Source organism: Salminus brasiliensis, chromosome 18 (assembly GCF_030463535.1).
Source record: "Salminus brasiliensis chromosome 18, fSalBra1.hap2, whole genome shotgun sequence".
Lineage (NCBI taxonomy): Eukaryota > Metazoa > Chordata > Actinopteri > Characiformes > Bryconidae > Salminus > Salminus brasiliensis.
Window position 1 is genome coordinate 3,455,505 of NC_132895.1, and position 23,996 is coordinate 3,479,500.

The 23,996-nt window shown below is 40.6% G+C and overlaps 1 protein-coding gene across 1 annotated transcript in view; it reads left to right on the top strand.

Annotated features, from left to right (window-relative positions):
* dmgdh (dimethylglycine dehydrogenase) overlaps window positions 1-18,933 on the top strand; it is a 32,692-nt gene extending 13,759 nt beyond the window's left edge. The window contains exons 6-16 of the mRNA XM_072662286.1: window positions 4,672-4,920; window positions 5,666-5,864; window positions 6,873-7,042; window positions 8,522-8,675; window positions 10,146-10,311; window positions 11,423-11,553; window positions 11,916-12,133; window positions 12,976-13,133; window positions 15,701-15,760; window positions 16,879-17,013; window positions 18,721-18,933. Of these exons, the coding sequence (XP_072518387.1) occupies window positions 4,672-4,920; window positions 5,666-5,864; window positions 6,873-7,042; window positions 8,522-8,675; window positions 10,146-10,311; window positions 11,423-11,553; window positions 11,916-12,133; window positions 12,976-13,133; window positions 15,701-15,760; window positions 16,879-17,013; window positions 18,721-18,933 (1,853 nt within the window). The remainder of the gene's footprint in view (window positions 1-4,671; window positions 4,921-5,665; window positions 5,865-6,872; window positions 7,043-8,521; window positions 8,676-10,145; window positions 10,312-11,422; window positions 11,554-11,915; window positions 12,134-12,975; window positions 13,134-15,700; window positions 15,761-16,878; window positions 17,014-18,720) is intronic.
* Window positions 18,934-23,996: the final 5,063 nt, after the last annotated feature.

Sequence of the window (23,996 nt, forward strand, 5' to 3'; positions counted from 1 at the left end):
CGTGTCTTGGACTCGTTAGAGTATTTGCACTCTGACTCTTCTTGGACTTGTTAGAGTATTTATGTTTAGACGTGCCGTGGACTCGTTAGAGTATTTGTACTCAGTCTCGTCTTGGACTCGTTAGGGTATTTGTACTCAGACTCATCAGTGTACTTGTAGTCAGACTTTTCTTGGACTCGTTAGGGTATTTGTACTCAGTCTCGTCTTGGACTCGTTAGGGTATTTGTACTCAGTCTCGTCTTGGACTCGTTAGGGTATTTGTACTCAGACTCATCAGTGTACTTGTAGTCAGACTTTTCTTGGACTCGTTAGGGTATTTGTACTCAGACTCATCAGTGTACTTGTAGTCAGACTTTTCTTGGACTCGTTAGGGTATTTGTACTCAGTCTCGTCTTGGACTCGTTAGAGTATTTGTACTCAGTCTCGTCTTGGACTCGTTAGGGTATTTGTACTCAGTCTCGTCTTGGACTCGTTAGGGTATTTGTACTCAGACTCATCAGTGTACTTGTAGTCAGACTTTTCTTGGACTCGTTAGAGTATTTGTACTTGAACCCGTCTTGGACTCGTTAGAGTATTCTAGACTAGTAAATATTAAAATAAATATTCATGTTTACATTTTTTACAGTGCAATAATATAGATGTATTATTTTAAGCCCCGCCCCAGATCTCAACCCTGTTTTGCCTACAGTCTCGTCAGAGATCCATTTTGCCTTAGTCCTCTTTAAATCTGGTCCAAAGAGAACGTTTGAGCAGTCTTCAGGAAGCATAGAGGACAGTTCATCTCAGTGGATATTCAGGAGGTCAGTGGTTAGATCAGGGCGAGTGATTGGATCAGTGTATTTAGTGCATTTGTAATTGGGCTTAAGCTCATTGAAAGCATGTTCAGATAAGTGCAGAATGCAATCCACAGAGCTACTCTCCCTCTCTCTCTCTCTTACCTGTTCATGAAGGTACGAAATGAAGCTTTTGTTCAAGACCATGTCCAGCTCTTCCTCTCTCCTGATATTTCTGACTCGCCCCATGTTCCTCTCGCTCCCTCTCCCACGTCTCTGGCTGTGTGGTTCCTCCCTTGCTTTGGTTTGCAGTTTTTTTTCTGCAGCGCTGAAACCTAAACCTAGTGAAAGCCTGCGGCCTACCTCTCCCACAGCCTTTCAGAAGCACGGCTAAGGGGCCAAAGGTCAGGACCTGAGAAATGTCTGGTACATCAGGGGAAAGATCTTGTTTGCCTTCAACCCCACTGACCTACAGACACACTCTTCAGTCAACAAGCCCGTCTCTCCTGCTGAGCTTAACCCTCTATTCGAGTGTTTGCCTTTGTCCTCTTTAACTCTTCAACTTAGATCTGCCCCAGACAGACCGGTACAGTGTGTCCACAGTGCAGAACATACACTATACGTCCAAATATTTGCGGACACCCTTTATAACGAGCGCATTCAGCTAAGTTGCACCCATGTGCAAATGCACACACAACTTGCTTAGTCCCTGTAGAGAAGTACTGCCATTAGAATAAGACCCTCTGGAGCAGATAAACATGAGCATATTGGCACCATGCTGCCTAATGCCAGGCGTGGGCTAGTAGAGGGGATATGAAGCCCCCCAGCATTGAGCTGTGGAGCAGTGGAGGAACTGTGTTCTTCATCCAATACTAATGATGAGTTGGTGTGATGATCATCCAACATCCTGACTTTACTACCACTTTTGTTGCTTCACTTAATGCAATAAAATCCTCACAGCAATGCTCCTGCTCAAAAATCTAGTAGAGTAGGTCTTCTTCACTGGACAGTAGAGATAGTTACTCTAACAAAAGCAGGATCAGCTCTTTTTTAATAGCCTTGATTGCAGAAGAAACAAGGAATAAGCAGGTGTCCCAATACTTTTGTCAATTTAGTGTATTAGCATGGAGTTAAATCATCACACACTCTGTTCAGTAATCTCGAATAGACTTCGTTATGTGGTTTCTGACACTGTGTTCTCTAGACTCACTGCTATCTAGAACATGAAAACTATACTCTTCTCCATTTTATAGAAATCAGCATTCCTACTTAGTGGATTTACGCCTTGATCAAGCTGCAGAGAATGTCCCTTCCTCACCAGAACCAGGAGAACTCATACGGACCATGTTCCTATGTTGTTGTTTGGAGAAGGAGAGCAAAGCAGCAGAGGAACAGCTGGGATATCTGGCTCGGTGTTCTGTCAGATGTGTGTGTTCTTATTGTAACGGCCGGAAACAGAAGCTTGTGTGTAAATAATCAGATGAGTCCCATCAGGACTGCGCTTACACTCTTATCAGTCTGTTAGGTGTTGTAGAAGAGGGTGAGGGAGAAGAGGAGGCTGGAAGTCCAAACAGCCCAGACTAATGAGCCAACAGAGCTCCATTCATCACTGAGCTATTTCTGTGAAGGGTAGTGTGTGTGTGTGTGTGTGTGTGTGTGTGTGTGTGTGTGTGTGTGTGTGTGTTTGCGTGTGTGTGTGTTCTTGTGCAATAAATATGCCAGAGTAAACTGATCTTGCCTTTAAGGAGAAAAACACAGGCGCACACACACACACACACACACACACACACACACACACACACTCCTCATTCCTACACAAGACACGTGACATGTGAAAATTCATGGAAGGGTGAAACATTGGATGGACTAATGGATAGACAGATAGACAGATAGACAGACAGACCAATAGATAGATAGACAGACAGAGACAGATAGACAAACAGACCAATAAATAGATAGACAGACAGAGACAGATAGACAGACATAGACAAATAGACAGACAGACCAATAGACAGACAGACTGATAGATAGACAGACAGGCCGATAAATAGATAGACAGACAGATAGACAGAGACAGATAGACAGACAGAGACAGATAGACAGACAGAGACAGATAGACAGACATAGACAGATAGACAGACAGGCCGATAAATAGATAGACAGAGACAGATAGACAGACAGACCGATAGATAGATAGATAGATAGATAGATAGACAGACAGACAGAGACAGCTAGACAGATAGACAGACAGACCAATAGTAGACAGACAGACCGATAGATAGACATATAGATAGACAGACAGAGACAGATAGACAGACAGACCGATAGATAGATAGACAGACAGACAGACTATGTCATTCATAGTCTGCAAACTCAGGTAACTCAGCTCTGATTGATGAAATGCCGAGAATTAAACGGCTGCTAAACACGTAAAGATGCAGATTTAAGTTTTTATTTTTTCAGAGCTGTGTACATATATATACATATAAAGCACATTAACATCAGGTGCTGTATACATTAAAAATAAAAAGGAAGGACAGGATAAATAAAACACAAAGACACCCTTTAGTTCTTTCCCCATTTAGGAATCCCTCTCAAAGTATTCGTCGGAAGATGTCAGAGCTCTCAAGATCAGCATGTGAATCTGGAGGAGGCCTAAACAGGAGCCAGCCCATTTAGGGAGAGATCTGCCAAATAAGAGGTCATATGATCGAGCTTCTTTGTGCCAGTGATTCATCGAGCTGCTGAGTTCTGAACCAGCTGCAGTCGTGTGAGAGAAAATACGCCCCTTTCTAAAATCACTTTCATATGGTTTCAACTTATAATATATTTATCTTACTCCTCTGTCTCTATGGAGATTACCCTTCATCTGCCGGCCTGAAGTGGCCACTCCCCTTTGTATATGGTAATTCAGTTAACCCTCAAAAGGTGACAGCAATCAAGTGGTCATACCGATTACCTTCGTTATGTGATGACCATCAACCCCCCTCACCTTCATCCCCCACATACCCCTCCTTAAATTCCTCTTCTTCATCATCCCCCCACACACACACAGTTCCCAATGTATATAAGGTCCTCTCGAAATATCCCAGACCAGACTGGATTAGTTTAGACTGGAATCAATCAGACTGGATCGGATCAGACTAGGCTGGGTCAGACTGGGTCAGACTGGGTCAGACTGGCCTGGAATGGACTGGATATGGTCTGACTAGACTAGACTGTCTGTGATCAACTAAGCTGTGCAATTCATTTTATGCTATGCTGTATGTCCACATATTTGTGGACACCCCTTCTAATGAATGCATTCAGCTACTTTAAGTTGCACCCATTGCTGTGGACACAGATGTGCAAACGCACACAGCTGCTTGTCTAATCCCTGTAGAGAAGTACTGCCAATAGAATAGGACTCTGTAAAGAGCAGCTAAACGTGAACCTATTGGCACCATGCTGCCTAATAATGCCAGCCGTGGGCTAGTAGAGGGGTATGAAGCCCCCCAGCATTGAACTGTGGAGCAGTGGAAGAACTGTGTTCTCTAGGATGATGGATGATGCTGCATTTGGGATGAGGTGGGCTGGCGATCATCAACAACTTTGACCTTGACCTCACCAACACTTGATGCAATAAAATCCTCAAACCAAACAAAGGAGACGCCAAGAAGCTCAGGTAGCACTAACACTACTAAAGAAAACCTGTGTCTGGTTGGCACTGATTACCCCTAGGGGTTCTGGGAATTGGAGTTCCCTTGGAAAACAGTGTCTCGCTGCAGCACAGAAAGCCTTCTTCCTCCCTGGACAGTAGAGACCGCTACTCCAACAACATCAGGAGAAACTCTTTTTAATCCCCTTGACTTAGCAGGTGTCCCAATACTTTTGTCCTAAACATTTCATTGCTCCGCAGGTTTCTGGGCTCGGGAGCTGGGCCAGATGATCGGCTTTGCCCACCCCACCATCCCTGTCCATCACCAGTATGTGGTCACGGCGACGGTTCCTGAGGTGAAAGCCCTGAAGAAGGAACTGCCAGTCATTCGAGACCTGGAGGGTTCATACTACCTGAGGCAGGAGCGGGACGGGCTGCTGTTCGGCCCCTATGAGAAAGAGGAGAAGATGGTGCTGCAGGACTCTTGGGTCAGAGATGGAGTTCCTCCAGGTACAGCAAAGGACCACCCTGAGTGATCAGACCTTAACTGGAGCCACTTAGAAAATCTCTTACATGAAATTTGTCAGTTTCAGCTAATCCACTATCCACATGTCTATGACAAATCTGCGCAACCCTCTACCACCCTGTTACCTCCCTTTTAACCCTGTCATCTATCATTCCTGGCTTCAAGTATCAGAAAGATGAAGGCATCCGATCTAGCAAAGAGTCAGTGTCCTAGACTAAGTCTAACCCTAGACCTTTCAGAAGGTTTTTAATGGTAATTCAACAGTAACTGTAATAACAATATTGTCTGGACTACGAATTTCATCTAGACTAAGAATATCGTCTAGACTAGGAATTTCGTCTAGACTAGAAATATCGTCTGAACTAGGAATTTCGTCTAGACTAGGAATTTCGTCTGGACTACGAATTTCGTCTAGACTAAGAATATCGTCAAGACTAAGAATATCGTCTAGACTAGGAATTTTGTTAAGACTAGAAATATCGTCTGCACTAGGAATTTCATCTAGACTAGGAATTTTGTCTAGACTAGGAATTTTGTTAAGACTAGGAATATCGTCTGGACTAGGAATGTCGTCTAGACTAGAAACATTGTGTGGACTAGGAATTTTACAGGTGCGTTTCTTCATTGTGCGTTCATTAAGGGTTTGATTCTTTGTAGCTTTCTCAACTGCATCTTCCACTGTGTGTATGTGTGTGTGTGTGTGTGTGTGTGTTCACGTAAATGTTAAAGGTTTTGGTAAGGAGTTGTTTGAGTCTGATCTGGACCGTATAATGGACCACGTGGAAATGGCTATGGAGATGGTTCCTGTTCTGAAGCACGCTGACATCATCAACATCGTATCTGGACCAATCACATACACCCCGGACCTACTGCCCATGATCGGACCATACCAGGGAGTCCGCAACTACTGGACCGCCATCGGCTTTGGGTAAAGACTCAGTACAGAATAAGTATGAAGAATTGAATGGTCTGTCTTTTCTTTTATCTACTGCAACTTTATCTTAATCTTGGTCAAAAGTTTGGGATCACTTCTCTTCAATGTCCAATTAATAATTTTGGTTATTTTATAATTATAATCGACCCAATATACAATGCAAACATTAAGTGGAAGTTAAGAATTGAACTTAATTTTGGGAGAAGGAACACACCCTTAACCCCACCTTCTCTTCAGATCTTCATCCTATTTATATACTTACACCTCACAGTCTAACAAACTTTGTGCGCATCTTCTCCCCACTCTTCTTCGGACCACCACTGTAATGGGGGTGCCCGGCTTAACACGCAGACCACAGGAAAGCCGACCTGGACAACAACACTTCTGAGTCCACCCTCCTATTTCAGCTCAGGGTGTGGTCTGCAATAGAAAATTTAATATAATATAAAATAAAATAAAATAAAATATATAATACAATGATAAAAAAGAAAAAATATTAACAAAATGTATAATTTAACTGTGGCCCACATTTGTTCATACGGTTGTAGATTTAAATATAGTAAACAACACACAAAAACCATTATATACCATTATATAAACCATTATATATTTTAAGTATAAGAAAAAAAATACAAAATTATTTATCTTTTTTGAATAATTTTTTCAGATTTTTATTTGCCTCGAGATTTGACCACTTTTGAAAGTGTATTTATTTTGAATATTCAATTTTCTACTCTTCCTCAGTCATTTCTCCTTCATCTACAGCTTTGTTCATCTTTCTGGGCTGTGCTGATTATCTAAAATCTGTTGGATGAGCATATTAAGACATTTTTCCGCATTTATCTGTAGCCGAATCTGTTTTATTTTATTAAAAACATATATTCCAAACTTTTGAATAATGAAAATAAAATATAAATAATAATATAATAATAATAATAATAATAAAAATAAATGTCCCTCATGGCCGTGTCATTTGATTGGTTGATACGCTTGATATTTCAGGTATGGTATAATTCATGCTGGTGGTGTTGGCAAGTTCCTCAGTGACTGGATCATGAGCGGTGAGCCCCCTTATGATCTGATCGAGTGTGACCCCAACCGCTACGGCAAGTGGACCACTGTGCCATACTTGTGTGCCAAGGCCAGAGAGTCATATGGCTTTAACAACGTGGGTAAGCAAAAACACTGCAGAGACCCAGCTCTCACATGCCATAACTAACACACACACACACACACCAATGTTAAAACACATTTACCCTCTTATCCAGAGAGACTTCCAAAAGTGCTTCACTGCTTACCTTAGCTAGTATCCTCTAAGCTCTACTCTACTAAATACAGAAGTCAGTAAGGAGACCACAATACTCTACACACTCTACACTCTGCCTAAAAATTCTCAGTAGAGGAGGGTCTTCAGTCTGGGTTTGAGGACAGCGAGCGCTGGACTCTGCTGTTCGGACACCCAGGGGAAGCTCGTTCCACCACTTCGGTGCAGGACAGTAAAAAGTCTGGACGCTCGTCTTCTGTGGATCTTAAAGGATGGCGGGTCGAGCCGAGCCGTACTTGAAGCTGGAAGGGCTCTCGGTGCGGATTGGCTTTTGACCATCGCCATCAAGTACTGAGGGGCCGGCTGGTCCAGTCTTGGCTTTGTAGGCCAGAGTCAGGGGTCTGAATCTGATGACCTGGGCAGCAGCTACAGGAAGCTACAGTGAAGAGAGAACACAGCAGCAGAGGAGGAGGAACATGTCTGAACTTAGAAACGATGAAGACGACCCGACCCGATCCGACCCGTACTTCTGTGTTCTGGATCGGCTGCAGGGGTCTGATGGTGAGCAGAGGGAGACCAGCCAGAAGAGAGCTGCAGTAGTAGTCAGGTCTTGAAGTGACGAGAGACTGAACGAGCACCTGGGCGACTCTCTAGAGAGGAGGTGGAATTCTCTGGTGTTGTAGAGGAGGGATCTGCATGACAGAGAACGATAGCTGGTCATCCACGACTACACGGAGCTTCTGTAGATGGAGTGACCAGTGGGTTCTCAAAGGAGCACGACTTTATAATGCATTCAGACATAATGTGATGAGCACAAAGTGACACAGGTGAACACAACTACCCTGACGTAGACAAAAAGATCCATACACTACCGGTCAAAAGTTTTAGAACACCCCAGTTTTTTCCGTTTTTTTTTGACAGTTAAGCTGATACACAGGTAGCAGTAAAATTCCAGAGCTTTTAAGGAGAAAATGAGCCAAAAACTGAAAAATAATCTATAATATTTATTATTAAGACCCTTTTAAGGAACAAGTCATTGATTACAACTTACACCTGGTCTGTAACACTGTCTGTGTTGAGCACTCTCTACTGCAGTATTTACCCAACACTGCTCTCGGCCATGGTCATCTTTTAAGGCTTGGAAACTTTGAAAATTCCCTCTTTTGATAAATATTGTTATCACAATAACAACATTTATCACAATACAATAAAATATCGTACATTTTGCCCAGCTCTAAGTGGCAGTAAGAATCTGATGAGATGGTAATATGCAATAATAAGCAAAGCAAGTGTAGCCTGTTTTTTATGGGATAATGTCCATAATGGTTGCACCTCGCATAGCTCAAAATACCTGCATCTATAACCAGATGTGATCTCTCTCACTCAGTGGGTTACCCTAAAGAGGAGCGATTTGCTGGCCGGCCTACTAGCAGAGTATGTGGGCTTTATGAGCTGCTGAAGGACAAATGCTCCATGGGCTTCCATGCTGGCTGGGAGCAACCACACTACTTCTATAAGCCTGGAGATGAAGTAGGCTACAGGTAGGATACACACACATGTATAAACTACACTACTGTGCATGCATTAGATTAGACAGACAGACAATCAGACAGTCAGACCGACTGATTGATTGATTGATTGATTAAACTTTATTCTCAAATTGTACATTTTGACAATAGAGGGTATGCGTTGACGTCGCACTCCTGCTGGAACACGCCCCCTAGAGTGGCAAAGAGTTTTAGGGAAACAGGGACTAAAACCAGCGACTATCTGCTCAAGTTAAAGGCAGCTGGACTCGACAGAGATCCATCCACATTACTAAAGATCCATCGATCCATGGACAGCGATGTGTAGCCAGGAACGTCCAGCTAACTGAGGCTCAGATCACACTTGTTTAGAGGATAAAGCCTCATATCTGAGAGCACAGAGTCTTAGATGTGTGTTCCACTGTTTTCAGGCTCATTTAGTAGACTGGCTCATCCAGGTTTGCTTTCTTTTCCTTTTACTTAAACTTAGCATGTTGCTTATGTCGCAGCTACAGTGGGCTTGGGCTTTTCCTTACCTGTTGTCAGAGCATGACTTTACCACTCAGTGAGCTCCCACACAATTCAGTGCCTGGATTCCAGTTGTTTCTGTGAATTATAGCAAATCTGTAAGTTGAAATCTGTTCTCTTGAGCTTTCAGCAGTGCATAAAAGGGGAGCTATGAACTCCTGCTGAATCTATTTGGACAGTAAACTGGCTTGCTGCCACTCAGTCTGTATTTTTGCCTCTCAGTGGACCAGGCTGCAGGTGACTCCCGCCAACGATGACGTCACGTGCATAGCCTTTATTATCTTCTCTGAACATATAAAAACCTTGAATCTCTGTTTTTGCCGTTATTCTTTTTGATGTAATATGAATATCACAGTTATTCTTTACATTGTGTAAAATTCCACAATTATTGGGCCAATAGAAATGCTCCAAAAGTTAAGAAGGTTAAGAAGGTTTTTTTTCTTCCCCTGTAAAGTTACATTACATTTAGGGCGTTTAGCAGACGCTCTTGTCCAGAGCGACTTACAAAAGTGCTTCACTGTTTACTCCAGAATAACCTCAGCTAGTTTAAATAGACTACATTTTAAAGATACCTCTAAGCTTGGACTCTACTAAACACAAGTCAATATGGAGACCATAATACTCTTCAGTCTGGGTTTGAGGACAGTGAGCGTTGGACTCTGCTGTTCGGACACCCAGGGGAAGTTCGTTCCCCCACTTTGGTGCAGGACAGTAAAAAGTCTGGACGCTCGTCTTCCGCGGATCTTAAAGGATGGCGGGTCGAGCCGAGCCGTACTTGAAGCTGGAAGGGCTCTCGGTACAGATCAGGCTTTTGACCATCGCCTCCCATCAAGTACGGAGGGGCTGGCTGGTCCAGTCTTGGCTTTGTAGACCAGAATCAGGGTTTCAACAGTTTTTCATTGTATGGGCAATGCTTTTCTAAAGAGCTTAAAGAAGCTGTGTGTTGTTTCTTCACAGACCGAGTTTTAGGAGGACAAACTGGTTTGGACCAGTCGGACGCGAGTGCAAGCTAGTAATGGAGAAAGTGGGTGTCATTGACCTTTCACCTTTTGGCAAGTTTATGGTGAAAGGAAAGGACTCGCACAAGCTGCTGGACCGACTGTTCGCCAACACCATGCCGAAGGTGAGAAAAGGGCAACTGTGACAAGAAAAACCTCCCTCAGATCGAGAAGAAGATTGAGTTAGATTGGGATACAGTACCATACTTTCACTATAGTACAGTTTCAGCTCTTTAATTTAGTTAGATTGGGATACAGTACCATACTTTCACTATAGTACAGTTTCAGCTCTTTAATTGAGTTAGATTAAGATACAGTACCATACTTTCACTATAGTACAGTTTCAGCTCTTTAATTGAGTTAGATTGGGATACAGTACCATACTTTCACTATAGTACAGTTTCAGCTCTTTAATTGAGTTAGATTGAGATACAGTACCATACTTTCACTATAGTACAGTTTCAGCTCTTTAATTGAGTTAGATTGAGATACAGTACCATACTTTCACTATAGTACAGTTTCAGCTCTTTAATTGAGTTAGATTGGGATACAGTACCATACTTTCACTATAGTACAGTTTCAGCTCTTTAATTGAGTTAGATTGAGATACAGTACCATACTTTCACTATAGTACAGTTTCAGCTCTTTAATTGAGTTAGATTGAGATACAGTACCATACTTTCACTATAGTACAGTTTCAGCTCTTTAATTGAGTTAGATTGAGATACAGTACCATACTTTCACTATAGTACAGTTTCTGCTCTTTAATTGGGTTAGATTGAGATACAGTACCATACTTTCACTATAGTACAGTTTCTGCTCTTTAATTGGGTTAGATTGAGATACAGTACCATACTTTCACTATAGTACAGTTTCAGCTCTTTAATTGGGTTAGATTGAGATACAGTACCATACTTTCACTATAGTACAGTTTCAGCTCTTTAATTGGGTTAGATTGGGATACAGTACCATACTTTCACTATAGTACAGTTTCAGCTCTTTAATTGAGTTAGATTGGGATACAGTACCATACTTTCACTATAGTACAGTTTCAGCTCTTTAATTGGGTTAGATTGGGATACAGTACCATACTTTCACTATAGTACAGTTTCAGCTCTTTAATTGAGTTAGATTGGATTTTTATGGTTGAAGGGTTTTGGGAACTGAACTAAAGGTGGTCTCTTATTTTCTGCCTGTTGCTGCATTGATGTTTGTCACTGTGCTTGCTGCTGTCAGGTGGGCCTAACCAATATCAGTCACATGTTGACCCCAAGAGGGCGTGTATATGCTGAGGTCACCATTACCCAGCTTGCCCCTGGAGAATTTATGCTCATCACTGGCTCAGGATCAGAACTGCATGATCTCAGGTTAGTCTTTTACTGCATAATGTACATTCAGTAATTTACAGAATGCAAGTCTCCATGTTTCTGGCTTTAATTATAATTATCTGTGTTGTGTAAATTAAATTAATGGATCTTAACCCACACACATTTACACTCTTTCCTAGCAGACACCAGTAATACAGTCGTTATTGTTGTTTATGAGCCAGTGTGTTATTAAAATGCCTTTTATAGGGCCTTTTTCACCCAATAAAATATGCCCTGTAAGAGTTTTAATAGGCTTGTAAAACTTCAGTCAACTAAGGTGACCCCTAGTGGACAGAACACTTTTTTGCCATCTTCAGTGGATAAATATTTGACACAGAGCACACTCTCTTTACCTCTCTCAGATGGATAGAGCGAGAGGCTGCAGATGGAGGGTATGACGTGGACATCACTAATGTAACTGACAGTATTGGAGTGCTGGGAGTGGCTGGTCCAAACTCTCGTAAGGTCCTGCAGAAGCTGACCGGCGAGGACCTGAGCGATGGCGCCTTTAAATTCCTTCACTGTAAATCCATTCAGCTGGCCGGCGTCCCCCTGAGAGCCATCCGCATATCCTACACAGGTATGAGCACAGGGAATTCTATGAACTTGAAATGTGGGCATACAATATCTGTCCAAATGTTTGTGGACACCACTTCTAATGGATGCATTCAGATACTTTAAGTTGCACCCATTGCTGAGACAGATGTTCAGTTGTACACACAGCTTGTCTAGTCCCTGTAGAGAAGTACTGCCAATAGAATAGGACTCTCTGGAGCAGATAAACCAAACATGAACCTATTGGCACCATGACTAATACCAGATGTGGGCTAGTAGAGGGGTGTAAAGCCCCCCAGCATTGAGCTGTGGAGCAGTGGAGGAACTGTGTTCTCTGCAATGATGGTTGGTGGTCCTCCATCTAATACTTTTGGGATGAGTTGTGGAGTTGTGGATGATAAGGTGGGGTGGTGATCATTGTCATCCAACATCCTGACCTCACTAACGCTCTTGTCGCTGAATGCAATCAAATCCTCACCGCAATGCTCCTCCAAAATCTAGTAGAAAGCCTTCTTCCCTGGACAGCAGAGACAGTTACTTTAACTAAAGCAGGAGAAACTCTTTTTAATACTCTTGATTTCATAAGAAACCAATGAACGACAAGGTGTCCCAATACTTTTGTCCATATACTGTATGAAACGCATGTTAATACAGGCTCTGAGAGTCTCAGTTCATGGAATATGCTGACTTTCTAACAGGGCATTCACAAAAATCAGTGAGCAGAATTGCGGGACCGAAAAGCACAGGTGGGAACACTAAGGAGTGGGCGGGGCTAGGGCGGAGACTAAGGACAAAACATAAACAAGGCCTACCTGTCTTGCCTTCACCTGCGTTCCTGAATAATCGTGTTCTTGTGTGTGTTCTAAGGGGAGCTGGGCTGGGAGCTGTATGTGGATATGCCTCAGATGGCTGCAGTTTACCAGGCCATAATGGAGGCTGGTCAGGAAGAAGGCATCGATAACTTCGGCACTTACGCTATGGCTTCGCTCAGGCTGGAGAAAGGCTTCCGAGGCTGGGGAGCTGAGGTCAGTTTCTCAATATTTCTCATGACGTTTTGAGAAATGTAGATTAATACTCTACTAATGGCAATAACTGCTCCTCCTTTACTCAGTACAGTGATTGGTATTACTTTAGTCCACTGTAGACTTTAGTCCACCTACACCTTGAATTTAGCCCTAAACCTAATCCTGAAGGGGTAAGATTGGGGTTAGGATATAGGGTTGATTAATTGAAGGGTAAGGTTGGGGTTAGGTTTAGGGATGATTTAAGGTTAGGTGTAAGGTGAGGGTTAGTCTTAGGGTTAGATTGAATTACATGGTTAGGGTTAGGTATAAGGTTAAGGTTAGGTTTAGGGGTTGATTTAAGGTTAGGGTTAGGTTTAGGGTTAGATGTAAGGTGAGGGTTAGGGTAGGTATAAGGTTAGGGTTAGATTGAGGGTTAGGTGTAAGGTTAGGGTTAAGTTAGGGTTAAGGTTAGGTAAAAGGTTAGGGTTGGGTTTAGGGTTAGATTTAAGGTTAGGGTTAAGGCAAGGTATAAGGTTAGGGTTAGGTTTAGGGTTAGATGTAAGGTGAATGTTAGGGTAGGTATAAGGTTAGGGTTAGATTGAGGGTTAGGTGTAAGATTAGGGTAGGTGTAAGGTTAGGGTTAGGTGTAAGGTAAGGGTTAGATGTACGGTTGGGTTAGGTTTAGGATTAGGTGTAAGGTAAAGCTTAAAAGTATGGTTCGGGTTAGGTTTAGGGTTTGGTGTAAGTTAAGGGTTAGGTTTAAGGTTAAGGTTAGGATTAAGGTTAGATGTAAGATTAGGGTTAGGTATAAGGTTAGGGTTAGATTTAAGGTTAGGGTTAGATGTAAGATTAGCGTTAGTTGTAAAGTAAGGGTTAGATGTACGGTTAGGGTTAGGTTTAGGATTAGGTGTAAGGTAAAGCTTAAAAGTATGGTTAGGGTTAGGTGTAAGGTTAGGGTTAGGTGTAAGTTAAGGGTTTATGGTTAGATTTAAGGTTAAGGTTAGGATTAAGGTTAGATGTAAGATTAGGGTTACGTATAAGGTTAGGGTTAGGTTTAGGGTTAGATTTAAGGTCAGGGTTAGGTATACGGTTAGGGTTAGGATTAGATTTAAGGTTAGGGTTAGGTATAAGGTTAGGGTTAGGTTTAGGATTAGGTTTAGGGTTAGATTTAAGGTCAGGGTTAGGTATGTGGTTAGGGTTAGGTTTAGGGTTAGATTTAAGGTTAGGGTTAGATGTAAGTTTAGGGTTAGATTTAAGGGTATGGTTAGGGTTCAGGTTAGATGTAAGATCAGGGTTAGGTTTAGGGTTAGATTTAAGGTTATGGTTAGGGTTTAGGTTAGATGTAAGATTAGGTTTAGGAGTTAGGGTTAGGGTTAGGGTTACATTCAATAGACAGTCATTTACATTCAGCTTAGAGTTCAGTTGCATTTAATACATATTTATTACTTATACATATATAAATATAATGTCAGGTGAGCATCTAGTATTGGTTGGTGTGGCGCAACAGATAACACCACTACCTGCCACTGAGCTACCACACCATGTGGGAGACTGGGGTTCGATTCCCGGTCTGGGTGACTGTGCTGCTGCGCTACACCAATAAGAGTCCTTGGGCAAGACTCCTAACACTACATTGGCCCACCTGTGTAATACAGGTAACCTTGTAAGTCGCTCTGGATAAGAGCGTCAGCTAAATGCCGTAAATGTAAATGTAAATGTAAATGTAAATGCATCTACAGGAACCATCAAAGTAAAGTATTACCCAGTGATAATATTTGATGGATGTTCGGGGGATGTTTTCCATTTCTGGAGTGTTCTCTGTTGTTAGAACCGTGTAGCTGCAGTAACTGGTTAAACAAGAAAACCCAAGCAAGTCTAGGTTTGCCAGACCGCCAGTGGCTGCACAGAACCATCAGTGGCATTTCAACAATGGGGAGCGGCAACGGTGGAGCTCACGGCAGAAAACACTGGGGTAGCGATGCTGGGTGAGGCCGGCACCTGGCATGGTTCCGAGGCTAGCACCTCAACAACAATGCTAACACCTCCGTAGCATTGCTGGGTGAGGTCGGCTGGTGCAGTAGCGATGCTAACACAACTCAACTACGCTACTGTAGCATTAGCAGCACTTGAGTTGCATTAGCTAACAGACCCTCACACTGGCTTGCATTGACAGGGTGACAGCTAAGGGCATCCCACCCACAAATAGAGAGTATGCACAGTCTTGCTTGTGTTATGCTGCCAAATTCCTGATTATGGGGCAATGCTTAGCTTGCTGTTCCACGTGGCAGCCCTAAATATTGTTTGAGGGATACTGTGCCTTTGAAGAACCTTGGTGGAGAAAGTATGGATCTTTAACCCTATTGAAGAAGCTTTTCATAAACCTAATAATCCCTTACAAGAGCTTTCACATAATGAGAAGGTCTTTCGTAGAACATTTACATTATGTGGAGGTTCTTTAAAAGGTTCTTCACACTGCCACAATCACACAGTCCTTTTTAAAGAGGACTGCACACACTCAGGTTAACTCACATCCCGTTAGATGTTATACTGTAATTGTGAAACTCCTTACTTGTGTCTCCTGTGTGTAGATGAACTGTGACACAAATCCTCTGGAGGCTGGTCTGGATTACTTTATCAAACTCAACAAGGTAGTTTTATTAATATTATTATTGTTATTATTATTGTTGTTGTTGTTTTTGTTGTCATTAATGTATTATTATATGTAGTAGCAGTAGTAGTAGTATTAGTATTATTATGAATGTATTATTAGTAGGACTAGTGGCAGTATTATTATTATTATTATTAGTAGTAGTAATGTTATTATTAATTAATTATTATTAATTATTTATTATTATTATATGTAGTAGCAGTAGTATTAGTATTATTATGAATGTATTATTAGTAGTACTAATAGTACTAGTAGTACTAGTGGCAGTAGTGGTAGTATTATTATTAATAGTAGTAGTATTGGTATTATTATTTTATAATTATTATTATTGTTGTTATTATTATTGTTATTATGAATATTATCCATAGTAGTATTGTTATTATTAATGTATAGTTATTATTATTATTATTATTATTATTATTATTAGTAGTAGTAGTAGTAATAGTAATAGTATTAGTATTATTAGTAGTAGCAGTATTGGTGTTAATATTATTATTATTTGTATTATTAATTTATTATTATTATTAGTATGGGTTTTATTATTAGTAGTATTGTTATTATTAATTTATTATTATTATATGTAGTAGCAGTAGTATTAGTATTATTATAAATGTATTATTAGTAGTACTAGTGGCAGTAGTGGTAGTATTATTATTAATAGTAGTAGTATTGGTATTATTATTTTTTAATTATTATTATTATTATTAGTAGTAGTAGTAGTAATAGTATTAGTATTATTAGTAGTAGCAGTATTGGTGTTAATAATATTATTATTTTTATTATTAATTTATTATTATTATTAGTAGTAGCAGTAGTAGTAGATGTATTACTTTATTATTATTGTATATTTGGATTTTGTACATTGTCACTGCCAAAACAACCTTCTCATTTATAACTGTACTTTTAACTCAACTTTAATGTACATATAGAGGAACAGTATAATTTAATCATTCCTGTTGATGCTGAAAACAATCTGGATTAAAGAGGTTTTAAAACCGTATGAGAAGGTTTTGCAGGGTTTTGATGTGATAGTAACAATACACACAAACTAACATTAGTGTGTGTGTGTGTGTGTGTGTGTGTGTGTGTGTGTGTTAGCCGGCAGATTTCATAGGGAAGCAGGCGCTACAGGAGATCAAGTCCCAGGGACTAACGAGAAAGCTGGCTTACCTCACCATGGACACAGACAATATCGACCCTGAGGGCAACGAGACCATCTGGCACGAGGGAAAGGTACATTTCAGAATCATCGGCTCCTTCAGCTCAGAGTAGCTGTGAGCAGCTCACTAAGGCCTCTTTACCACGGCAGGGCCGAGCAAAGAAGGGTAACCCTTCGGCAAGGAACGCAAACCTGAGCCTGGTTTTCTCAGCACAGCTAACTGAACTGGGGGGCATTAGAACCGTGCACTTTTCAACTGCATTGATCATTAGTGTAGTGGCAAAGTCATATTAGCGCTAAGTAGGAGCACAGCCCAGCTAACTGGCTCGTCCAACATCGCAACCACAGCATAAGCACGGCCCAGCTCGCTTAGTGGAAACTAGCATTACCTTCACAAGGCAAACACTGTATTCTGTATTACAAGCTGATGTGCTGGATTATGTTCAGGATTAGTAGTAATAGTAATAGTAGTAGTATTGTTATTATTAATTATTAGTAGTAGTACTAATAGTAGTAGTATTATTATTAGTAGCAGTGTTGGTGTTATAATTATTAGTATTGTTATTATTAATTTATGATTATTATTATTATTATATGTAGTAGCAATAGTAGCAGTATTGGTGTTATTATTATTATTAGTATTGTTATTATTAATTTATGATTATTATTATTATATGTAGTAGCAATAGTAGTAGTATTAGTGTTATTATGAATGTATTATTAGTAGTCGAATCAAATTTATTTCAAATTTATTTGTCACATACATAGTAATACACAGTATAACTGGGAGTGAAATGCTTTTTTTGACAGTCTGCCCACATCAAAGCTATTCAATAAAGATCTAAATTTAAACTTAAACTTAACCTTAACTTAATGAAATAAAGTGCAAAAAATAAAAATAAATAAAAAATAAAATAAATACATTTAAGTTAAATTTAAGTTGAAAAATAAAATATAAAAATATGAAAATATAGAAATATAGAAATATAAGAAGCAAAAAATATACAGATGGAATAGTGCATGTCTGTATATATATATATATGTATGTATACATATGTACATATTTATCTGTATGTGAGTGTATGTGTGAGTTAAAAAGAAATATTTGCGTTATTGCGTTATAGTACTAGTGGCAGTAGTGGTAGTACTATTATTAGTAGTAGTATTGGTATTATTATTATTATTGTTGTTCTTTTTATTGTTATTATTAATATTATCAGTAGTAGTATTGTTATTGTTAATTTATAGTTATTATTAATAGCTATAAATTACATAAGCACGGCTCAGCTTGCATAGTGGAAACTAGCATTACCTTCACAAGGCAACACTGTATTCTGCATTACAAGCTGATGTGCTGGATTATGTTCAGGATTTTGATGATCGTCTTTTATGCCAGGACCATGTCTATAGCTATCTGTTAGCATAGCGCTTCATGCTGGTAAAAAAAACAACAACATGTGGAATTGGAGCTTTCTGAGCTTTACTTTATCAAAGAGGCTCAATGTTGTCTTTATTGTTGGATTCGCTGTATTGTTTTCTGACCATCATTCCAGATAACACAGTTCCTCTGCTCTACAGCTCAATTATTGGGGGTTTTATGCGCCTCTAGTTTGCGGAGAGTGAGTGATAATTTAGGTATGATCATCAGCACAGGGCTAGCCTTGTAGCTCCAGAGCAAAACCACAGAAGCAGACAACAAACACGGCTTCATGACCACATTGGGGGGTAAGATGAAAAACTGTGTACATTTAATATTTACAGCTCTTGTGTACTCACTGTAGGTCGTCGGAAACACAACCTCTGGAGCATACAGCTACTCATCTGAGCAGAGCCTGGCCTTTGGCTACCTGCCCATCCAGCTGGCCACCATTGGCCAGAAAGTAGAGGTGGAGCTCCTGGGTAAGAAGTATCCTGCCACAGTCGTCCAGGAGCCCTTGGTCCTCACTGAGCCCACCAGGACCCGTCTTCAAAAGAAGACCAAAAGCTCAGCGTGAAACAAGCATGTGGGTTCTGGTGAACTGGACCTTGGAGTTCTGATCAAGTGTGGTTCAGAGCTTGAGAGACCATTTCTGAAGTGTACAACCGTCAGTAACGGGACTCAGGACGCAGTTTAGTAATAGAAATAAAACTTTGCAATATTAATATAAAGATACAGACAAAAACATGCAGATGTGAAAAAATTAGGACACCCCATCTTACACATCTTTACATGGTCTGCTGTTGGGCTGAACCTGCTAGGACGGCCTGAACTGGCCATGTTAGCAGTTATTTTAAATGTCCATCACTTGTAACTGATTTAGTGGACAGTGGGACAGTGGCTGATTTCTAACAGTTCTGAGATCTTCTCAAACCCCTTCCCAGACTCCTCTGCATCTCCACCTCACCCTTCTTTCTGAAGGCCTCAGAGAGCTCTCTGGATCTGGCCATGAATGTGGTCTTCTTCACCCCTCACTTCAACCCTTAATCAAGATCAGACCAGACTAAACGTCTGAGGTTTAAATAAGACTCCAGACTCCTCCAGAATAATCCTCTCCAACCATGTTCTGATCATCTGCAGCTGATCTTCTGCACCTGAGTCTAAAGAAATATGGAGGGGGTTTGAACTTTTCCCTCACAAGAAAATGACATTTCTAATAATTCCATTTTATTAATGATGATTAAAGACGTTTCTTCAGTCACATCCATCCAAATAAAGATCAAATTAGAGCTGGGCAATATGACGATATTTTATCATATCGTGATAAATATCGTTATTGTGATACTTTGCTTTTCTAAGCATATCGATGATATTGTTAGTGCTTAATTAACACTGATCAACTGCAGATTTCTTTACAAACAGTGTAATTAGACTGGTCTAATTAGATGAAGTTCATTACAGGAGAATGTCTGAGTAGTAGTCTTTAAGAATCTGTAGCTACTTGTGTATTTAGTCTGTGTACCATGTTTCTTTAAAGTCTTTAATTATCATGATATAGTATTGTTCCCAGCCCTAGATCAAATGTTTGGGGTGTCCCGCTTTTTTCACATTACTGTAATAATGAATTTCCCACTGAACAGCCTTAAGAATAACTACACCACATAATGCTGTGAAAATGTGAATAGGTGGAGTGTCCTCCTATTCCAATGCAAAAAAGTCTTATTTGTACAGGTGATGGACTCAAGAATCCAGCAGGTTTCCGTCTACAGCCTGTCCCTTAAACACTGTGTGTTGAAGGGATAACGCTGAGTCTCTTCTGCAGTTATATTTTTGGTATGTAAATGATGGACATTGAAGGAGTCATTCAGGGGGAAATGTGTATTGGTGGTGAACGTCGTTTGGCGTTGGAGACCTGCTTTATGTAATGCTAGTTCCATGGTGCTTTCCTCAGACATAGGGCACATATTTTGCATATATTGCTAATCAATGGAACGGTTTTGCCATTGGACGTACAATGTGACCTGAAATATCCCTGTGTAAAATCTGACATTTTTACATCTTCGTGTTTAATTTACTGCTCATTAACTTTTGAAATAAAGTGGTTATTATTTTGGCCTATTTCCGATTTCCTTGAAATCGTTCATGAACTCCATAATCCATTGTCCTTCTTCCTTCACGATGGTCTGCTGGAAAATACGCTTTGTTAACATTGGTTAATTAGTGACCATTACACCACGGTTCCATATAATTATGCAATTGGATTTAAATGTGTCTTGGGGCTCTTCGATCACCGAAAGCAATCTCAGACACCTGTGATAATTAATTATTATTATTAATTATTCGTTTTTATTTTGCCAGGGGAGCCCAATTAAAGGAAAATTACTTAAGAAGGACATTCAAACGTAATTAAGCAGTCTCTCTGCGGCTGAACAGAGTCTTGGACATGGTATGAAAACATTAGATATTTAACCGTGATCATCGAACTGTGAGGAGGTTTATGGCTGATTCGGACGGGTTCAGACGGGTTCTTGGAGATGAAGGCATAACGAGGACGTCTTCTGTCCTCTGCAAAGTACATAGAGTTACTGACTGACCAATTTATTCTATGGTACAAAACGAAGAACAGTGCCTTCTGTACCATCTTGCACCATCTCATGCTGTTATCATTGACTGCTAAAGGCATAAAAGGAGAGAGGCCGCCATCCTCCCCTGACCTCAAACCCTATTGAGAACCTATGAGGTGTTTGAGGGTGGGAGGTCGGTTACATCAGGACAGCAGCTCTGGGAGGCTATTCTCACATCCTGCAAAGACATCCAAGCAGAAACTCTCCAAAAACCCACAAGTTCAATGGATGCAGCTGTGAAGGTGATCTCAGAGAAGGGGGCCTATGTGAACATGCAGCTTGGCCTCCTAAGATGTTTCTGATTGCAATAGCAATCAGCAATTTTTTTTTCTTTTGATTTCAGTCTTAATGCTGCAAATTCAGCAAATAACCATTTCCAGTTCCTTACAACCTATAAAATATGGGGAAACAGCTGGAACAGTGCATTTTGTGTAACTGAACATCTTCAAGAAAAGCCTCCAGAGCAGGCCAGCAGGTCCAGGATGACATGTTCAGGTCTTTAGCTCAGGAATAAACTGCACTGTAATAAAGATCAGAGTTTTATTAGGTCTACAAATTTAGCAAACAGGAATCTGGCCACAGTGTGTGAAAGTGTGTTCAGTTTGGCCTGGATTTGGCTGAATTTGCTGGTTTGGTGTGTTGGCCATTATTATAGGGACTATATAATGATGATGGGGGTCGTCCAGAAACTAAGGAAGCAAATACAGCCTGTTTTCACCCTAATGGCATGAATATCAAACAATCTGCCTAAAGTGTGTGTGTGTGTGTGTGTGTGTGTGTGTGTGTGTGTTGGTTTATTGAATATCAAACAATCTGCCTAAAGTGTGTGTGTGTGTGTGTGTGTGTGTGTGTGTGTGTGTGTTGGTTTATTGAATATCAAACAATCTGCCTAAAGTGTGTGTGTGTGTGTGTGTGTGTGTGTGTGTGTGTGTGTGTGTGTATGTGTGTGTGTGTGTGTGTTGGTTTATTGAATGTCTTGTTTACCAGTGACTGTCCCAGCTAGAGCATCACTCCAGGCAGCTAGCTAGCTAACATGACAATGTTGCAAAGTCTTTCCTATGTTAAACTAATTATATAATACATTAATAAACATAATTTTTACCTTTTAAAACACTAATATTAAACTAAACACTAATAACATTCCCTCAGAAAGTCGTATAAAACACCTCCAAAGCTGGTTCTAAGACTAGCTAGCTAGCTAGTGCTAATTCTGCAGACCACAGTTTTTCTACTACTAGATCTAGAATTGTAATCTGGAGAATTATGATAAAGAATAATATCTTCAATAAACTTTTAATAAATATTTATTTAGTTATTGCGTGTTTAAGAAGCTCTCGTGCCGTGTTTATAACGGTTGTAGCTAGCTAGCTAAGTAGCTAGCTAACAGGCCAAAATAAGAAAGTAAAATAAGTAAAAACGCTGATTTAAGGTTTGATAAAACACCAGGACAGATTTACAGGCCACTGAAGAGGACATTTTTTAAAAAGTAAAGATGGATTTGGTGAGTTTGTCTCATTTTCTCAGCGTTAGCTAGCGCTAGCTATCGAAAGCTAACGTTTACCTCAGGATGCTATTAGCTAGCCCTTTAGAAAACACTAAGGCTTATACTTTCTACTTTTAAGTCTAATAAGGGGTAAAAATGCATATTCAGAGTTTCAACAAAATCTAATGTTTTTAGCTAGCTAACTATCTTATTCAAGTATTTTAGGATCTTCAAACAGATTTATGTGGTATTTTACAGTTTAATGTGGGCTTTATTTTTATTTTCTGGTCTTTAAAATAACTTAATTGATGATAAATTGATGATAAATATGTTTTTTCCCCCCAACATTAGATCACATCACTAAACCTTGGGCGTCCTTGACCCTTTCGCCAGTTCACCGCTTGTCCTTCATTGGAGCGCTTTCGGTAGGTACTGACCACTCACTGCATACTGGGCACACCCCACAAGATCTGCCTGATGTTCAGGATAAGATATAAAACAGTACAACCTATAAACAGTGGAACACTATAAATATCAGGGTATTGATATAATATCAGTATCGGCACTGATACTGGCATTATGGGGCAGTGGTGGCTCAGCGGTTAGAGCGCCGGGTTGTGGGTTCGATTCCCGGGCTGTGCAAGCTGCCACTGTTGGGCCCTTGAGCAAGGCCCTTTACCCTCTCTGCTCCCTGGGCCCCTGGGTGTGTGTGTACTGACTGCCCCTAGTTCACTAGTGTGTGTGTGTGTTCACTACCACAGATGGGTTGAATGCGGAGGACACGTTACAGTGTACAGTGACAAATACGTGCACCTTCACCTTTATTTACACACAGTAAATATGTTTTTTTCCCCACCATTAGATCACATCAATAAACCCTGGGCGTCCATGACCCTTTCGCCAGTTCTTCCTTGTCCTTCCTTGGAGCACTTTTGGTAGGTACTGACCACTGCATACTGGGCACACTCCTCAAGATCTGCCTGATGTTCTGATCCAGTTTTCTAACCATAACACTTCAGCCCTTGTCAAAGGCTGTGTTCACACAGCAGGCAAAAGTGGCCCGAATCCGATCTGATGTGTGTCAGTGTGAACGGCAAAACTCACTGAATCTGATATTTTCAGATATTTGAGCCACTTTCATATGTGGTATTGAAATCCGATATCTATCCAAAATCTGATCAGCAATGCGGCTCAACCTGAACAGCCAGATCAGAATTCATAACACTTTTGCGTCAGTCACAGCTCAACGTTTGATGGAAATGTGTGCTGAGGCGAAAGGGAAAATGGGCGTTAGTTAAGGAGTATGAACTGTTCAGATGAATGTTAGATATAGGTCACAGAAACTGATTTGGTGAGGAAATCTGGTTTGGGCCACTTTACCTGCAGTGTGAATGTAGCCAAATTGACTCAGTGAGGATTACTAACAAAGGGATTGAAGGAAAGATACAAATTTGGTAGTGTTGCACCGATACTGATACCGTAGTTTAGCAAGATTACGCTTCCCTACCTGCTCGTGTTTCTGCATTTTATACA